Source organism: Ictalurus punctatus, chromosome 11 (assembly GCF_001660625.3).
Source record: "Ictalurus punctatus breed USDA103 chromosome 11, Coco_2.0, whole genome shotgun sequence".
In the NCBI taxonomy this organism is placed as follows: Eukaryota; Metazoa; Chordata; class Actinopteri; order Siluriformes; family Ictaluridae; genus Ictalurus; species Ictalurus punctatus.
In genome coordinates, this window is record NC_030426.2 from 27,492,055 (window position 1) to 27,498,672 (window position 6,618).

The 6,618-nt window shown below is 37.9% G+C and overlaps 1 protein-coding gene across 1 annotated transcript; it reads right to left on the reverse strand.

Moving 5' to 3' along the window:
- Positions 1-22: 22 nt before the first annotated feature.
- LOC124628669 (zinc finger protein OZF) lies at positions 23-5,166 on the reverse strand. Its single transcript, XM_047158738.2, has 2 exons — positions 4,996-5,166; positions 23-2,645 (listed from the first exon to the last, which is right to left on the reverse strand). Exon 2 carries the CDS (start codon positions 2,567-2,569, stop codon positions 1,316-1,318), a length of 1,254 nt encoding a protein of 417 aa, XP_047014694.1. The 5' UTR covers positions 2,570-2,645; positions 4,996-5,166; the 3' UTR covers positions 23-1,315.
- Between the last annotated feature and the right edge of the window lie 1,452 nt (positions 5,167-6,618).

Sequence of the window (6,618 nt, forward strand, 5' to 3'; positions counted from 1 at the left end):
ACCTAACAAATATTCACATATCTGGGTAAATACTCCATTTTTATTTAACATCAAAATTTCTTTTAGTTCACAGTCAACCAAAAGTTAAAAACAAATGACCATTCACCAAGTATTGTACCATTCTGAATGCAAATAAATAAACAATAAGAATAGATATACAGTGCTGTGAAAAAGTATTTCTTCTGTTTTTGCGTATATCTCATACTAAATAGTTTTAGATCTTCAAATTAAATACAACATAAAACAAACACTACCTGACTAAACACAAAACAGTTTTTATTTATTTATTTGTTCATTTCAAGTCTTGCTGTAGAATCCAGTTCTGCTCGAGTTTCAGCTTACAGACTGAAGACCAGACATTCTCCTTTAGGATTTTCTGGTAGAGAGCAGAATTCATGTTTCCCTCAGTTACTGCAAGTTGTCCAGTCCCTGAAGCAGCAAAGCATCCCCACACCATCACACTTCCTCCACCATGCTTGACCGTAGGTATGATGATCTTTTTGGGGAATTCTGTGTTTAGTTTACGCCAGATGTAGCGGGACCCCTTACTTCCAAACAGTTCCACTTTCTACTCATCAGTCCACAGAACATTCTCCCAAAAGGTTTGAGGATCATCAAGGTGTGTTTTGGTGAAATTCAGACGAGTCTTAAATGTTCTTCTGGGTTAGCAGTGGTTTTCACCTCGCCACTCTTCCATGGAGTCATTTTCCCCCAGTGTCTTTCTGATAGTGGAGTCATGAACAGTGACCTTTATTGATGCAAGAGAGGCCTGTAGGTCTTGTTTTGCTTGATGTTGTGCTTGGCTGGGTAAGACCTTTTAACCAACTTCATGCTGTTGAAAAAGTTCTATTTAAGTGTAGGTGTGATTGAACAGGGTTTACAGTAATCATAACCTAAGCCTGGTTGTGTCTCATGAAGGTGAACCCCATTATCAATGCACTTTCATAGATCTGGGGGAATTAGGTTGCCTTTCTTTTATCTTAGATTTTGTTTTAATACCAATTTAGTATGAGATCTACGCAAACACAGAAGAAATCAGGAGACTTTTTCACAGCACTGTAACGATCTTAATCTTAACATTATCAACATATCCAACCCGGGCATGTACGAAGACATCAGTTCTGGAATAGTATACTGTTACTTTCAACACTATATAAAGTCCCATTTTTATTACACAGTAAAGGAATTAGGGACTTCAGAGTAAAGACTCATGTTGGAAATAAGTTTTCAGGAACATGCACAATTCTCCATCAGCCATAGAATGAAAACACATTCTGTAAAAAGCTCCTATTTGGCACAAAATAAGTCTTTGGGACTACCTGATTCCCACACTTTCTCGTAAGAACTGTTCCCTATCCATGTTCATATCCGTATGAACGCACTGGTGGTGCTGGAGATTACTCCGGCTAGTAAAACGCTTTCCACACTCTGAACAGGAACACGGTTCACCTTCAGTGTGAATCCGCTGGTGTTGTTGTAGATGGCCCCTTCTTTTAAAATGTTTACCACACTGTGAACATCCATGCGGCTTCTCTCCAGTGTGAACGTTCTGGTGCTGTCGGAGACTCTTCCTTTGTGTAAAACTTTTCCCACACTGTGAGCAGTGATGCCGCTTCTCTCCAGTATGAACGAGTTGGTGTTGTCGGAGAGTACCGCTTTGTGTAAAACACTTCCCACATTGTGAACACTGATGAGGCTTCTCTCCAGTGTGAATGTACTGGTGTTGTTGTAGACTTATTCTTTGGGTAAAACTCTTCCCGCACTGAGGGCACTGATACGGCTTCTCTCCAGTGTGAACGTGCTGGTGGTGTCGGAGGCTGTTCCTATGTGGAAAACTCTTCCCGCACTGCGAGCAGCGATACGACTTCTCTCCGGTGTGAAGGCGCTCGTGTTGTTGGAGAGTACCCTTATGTGTAAAACTCTTCCCACACAGTGAGCACTGATGTGGCTTCTCTCCAGTGTGAATGCGTTGGTGTATTTGAAGATTACGCTGGCTAGTGAAATTCTTCCAACACAGTGAGCAGTAATACGGCTTCTCTCCAGCGTGAACACGCTGGTGCTTTTGGAAATTACTCTTTTGACTGAAACTTTTCCCACAGTGGGAACAGGAATATGGTTTTTCTCCTGTGTGAATGTGGTGGTGTTCTTTCAGGTGATACTTTTCGTGGTAACTCTTCCCACACTGTGTGCAGCGATACGGCTTTTCTTTTGCATGAATCCGTTGATGCTTTTGGAGATTACTCTTTTGTCTGAAACTCTTCCCACACTGTGAGCAGGAATAAGGTTTTTCTCCGGTGTGAATGTGGTGGTGTTCATTGAGATTACCCTTTTGACTGAAACTCTTCCCGCACTGTGAGCAGTGATACAGCTTCCCTCCTGTGTGAATTCGCTGGTGTTTTTTCAGATTACTCTTTTGATGGAAAATCTTCTCACAGTGTGAGCATTGGTGAATTTCTTTTTCTACTTGTCTGTGAGAAGTGTTAGCATGGAACGTACAAGATGAAATTCGGTGACTATAGGGGGTCTCTGTGGGTTCCAGATTCTCAAGTTTAATCTCACCTGACTTCATCTTCGTTTCTTCTCGTGATGTGGAGGTACATTTAACTTGTGCAGGAAATTGGAGAACAGGAGCAGACAAGACACCACTGAAATCCAGATTATAACAAGAAAAGATGGTCAATAGTTAAATAGTAACACAAAACATTTTGCTTATTTTTTATAAAATGAAATTCAGGGCTAAACAACAGCTTTCCCATCTGCAAACACATATCTTAATGACATCAGTTCCAGCAACATATCCAACTTGAAAAATTCATGCGGATTACATCATGATTTGCTGGTAGGTAATTTCTGCCAAATGAAGAAATTGTAACTGCTGCATTTTAGGTTAGATAGAAAATGCCTGAAGAGGGCAAAGAGCAAGAAGAATCTCACATGGGCCTACCATACAGCAACCTGTGGCAAGAGACAAACTATTGGTTAAGAAACCTAACCTTGATTCATTATTTGAGGCCAATTTCACATTTCCCCTTCGACCTTCAAAAGTCTTAGAAAGGTTTTTAACTCGGCAGGTAAGCTCATACTTGCAAATGAATCACAAACTTTAAATGTTCATAATTTAGTTTTCATCACAATACTAAGTCAGCACTGGTTAAAGTAGAAAATGACCCACCACTGGCCTCATTTCAGGTGTTTTTCCCCTCTCTACTGGAGTTACCTGATCTCAGTGCTGCTTTTGAGAACACACCTTTGATACTAGAGATTATAGTGTTCTTCTAGATTGGTTGAAGTTGGAAAACAGGCTGGATCAGAACCTGATAGAATGTTATCAGTGTGTAAATAGTAATGGTGATGTCCTGGTACATGAAAAAGCAAAGTTTAAATCAAATTCTAGGGACATTGCTTTTTTGCTGATTCAACAGGAGTAATCAGGTTCCTGACGGGTTGAAATTTAATTATTATTATTATTATTATTATTATTATGAATTATCATTATGAATTATTATTATTTTTTTAACGTTCTGATTAAGTTGACACTTACATATCTCCATTTTCATTAGCAGACATGTAACTGTGAGAACACAAATGTTTTATGTTTTAGTACAAATTAAAGTACAGTCCGGTTTCATTTTGAATCAATTTGCAAACTTCAATACTGTTACACACATCATATCCAAGTTCCATGTACCAGGAGCTCACGTGTTTAACACTGTTTTCCAGACAGACCGGTCACATTCTTCAGTTGACGATTCATTCTGCCAATTTTTATGTCAGAGTATGACATAAAAAATTCCGTTCTCGTACAGATCGGCAATTACGGTTACCCCTTTAAACTGCCATTGTTTCCAAAACACCCCTGCTTTACCTATAAAAAAATTCAGTATTACTCCACATTGATGCATATGACTGTCTATAATGTGAGGTCATGCACATTTAACAAATTTTGCTCCAAACATGTCTTGAAAGTATCGTCACTGGATTCGAGTCTCATTTATCTCCAGAGCAGTGCGAAATGATGTTTCTGTTCCACCTCGATCCAGTCCAATTCAGAATCTGCCTCGTCACGTTTAGCCAGTTTAGCCATTTCAAAGGTGAAATTATACATTGTGTGTGTATACATTATACACAGATTGCAATACATCTAATTTACGTAGCATAAATTAAACATAATATTAGAAAAAAATTTTTTTTCAGTTTTTCTCCATCCAGACGACCTGAAGACATATATAAATGTTTATAGAACTTCTGAAAAGCCTCTTGTATTTCTTGTATTATCTGTCAATGACACCATAGTATCTCCTTTCTTAAAGTGATTTTAAAGTCTCTGGGCCAATGGTTTCTTCCAGGTCCTCATTTATACCTGTAATCCTTCCAGCATTACTAGATCCCTAAGCCAAGCCAATACATGACGAGCCTAATAACATGAATCACATAACCCCAGCACCTTATTTAAGTCCTTGACTCATAAGTTGGAGTTTCTCTTTATGAGGTCAAATCATACATAAAAGACTTTCCTGTATGTTTTTACATTTAAATTAATTTTTCTAGAAACACAAAACTAGCTACTCCTGAGGTGCACCTTTATAAGTTATGGGAATCATTCTGAAAAAACAAAACAAAACAAAAGAGAGACAAGATCAATATTGCAGTCTAGAAATGAAAAATAAGCTTCCTAAACAAAATCAGCCCCACTGCATTGTTTGGAGTTTTACTTATTTTAGATGTTAGATACATCACGTTACTAATTTAAACTATATCAGGATCTCTCTAAGGATTAGCTGATGAGGACAATGCTAGCTTGTTAAACTGTAATCCTTAGCTACCTCATTAGCAATGCCGGAGACCCACAGCATCTATTTACCAAAACACAGATTAGTGTAAAGCAACCAACCCAACCAACCAAACACTAATTAGCTGCACAGACTGTAACCGTTCATTAATAGCACTGGAATAGAAATCATTTAGAATTCAGCCACTGTTAGCCGAGTAATTTACCTTGATCTTTACAGCAGAACGCAGTTAACCTCCTCAAATACACCCACAACGGATCAGAGAGAACTGTGGAGGTAAAACCCTGTCAGAAATATTTGAATAACAATCAGCAAAATGCCGGAAGTCGTCTTCTATTTCTGTGAATGTGTGGTAGAACGCGACCTAGACGCTCACAGCGACACCTACTGGAGCATCGTATTTGCGCTCCTCAGCAATGCTGCCAACTCTCTAAAGGAAAGAAGAGGCTCGGTAGGCATCAACATTTAAATCTATATCAGGATTTCTATAAAGCTGCATCATCAACGTACAATCACTATATAAAGAAGACTGAATTGAATGTTATCGTAGGCTAATTTCATTATTCATTGTTCTAATTTGCATTTCCAACAGGCCTAATATTTTAGGTTAGACGAATAAATAAGATAAGATTTTCTGAATACACTGATAAAATAGAACAGGATATACAATAGACTACAGTCTGATTGGAATAGATAAATAATAGATTATAACATTTTTATATAGAAAAATATATGTTTGGTCACAGCAACAGAACAAAACCAACTATTTATGTATAAATGCAGACAAAATTAAGCAGTGGTAGCGATGAGCTGGGAAATATAGACAGTGGGAAAATTTATGGGTGGAATAACGTGCTACCAAAGAACGGTTAAAGAAGAATAAAGTTAATGTTTTGGAATGGCCAAGTCAAAGTCCTGACCTTAATCCAGTAGAAATGTTGTGGAAGAACCTGAAGCAAGCAGTTCATGTGAGGAAACACACCAACATCCCAGAGTTGAAGCTGTTCTGGACTGAGGAACGGGATAAAATTCCTCCAAGTCGATACCCCAAATGTTTATCTGCAGTTATTACTGCACAACGGGCTCACACCACATACTGAAAGCAAAGGTACACATACTTTTACCGCTCACAGATATGTAATACTGGATCATTTCACTCAACAAATAAATGACTAAGTGTAATATTTTTTATCTCGTTTGTTTAATTGGGTTCTCTTTATCTAATTTTAGGACTTGTGCAAAACTCTGACGATGTTTTAGGTCATATTTATGCAGATATACAGAAAATCCACAAACTTTCAAGCACCACTGTATATATGGATACAGGAGCAGATTATTATCAGCACCGGTACTCCTCAGGAGACAGGTCTGGCACCCTTCCTCTTCACTTTTTACACCTCAGATTTCAGGTACAACGCTGAGACATGTCATCTACAGAAGTTCTCAGATATCATGGCTGTGGTGAGGTGTATTAACAAGGGGAGGAGGAGAAAAACAGCAGTGTGATTGACAGCTTAGTTGTTTCAGCATAAACACCTTCAACTGAACACAAGAAAAAATAAGATGATGCGCAGTTTATTTTTATTTTATTGTTTAACACCCTTCTGCTGCGATACTGTCTTTTATATTTTTATTGTCTCTTGTCTGCAATACTGGAATTTTCTATCTGGGATTAATAATAATAATAATAATAATAATAATAATAATAATAATGTGCTCTTATCTTATACCTTAGAAATATTCATGTATCTGAGCAAATAGTCACTTTTAAATTACCAAAAACATACGATTGTTTTTAGGTCATGGCTAACCAAAAGTACAGCAAGTA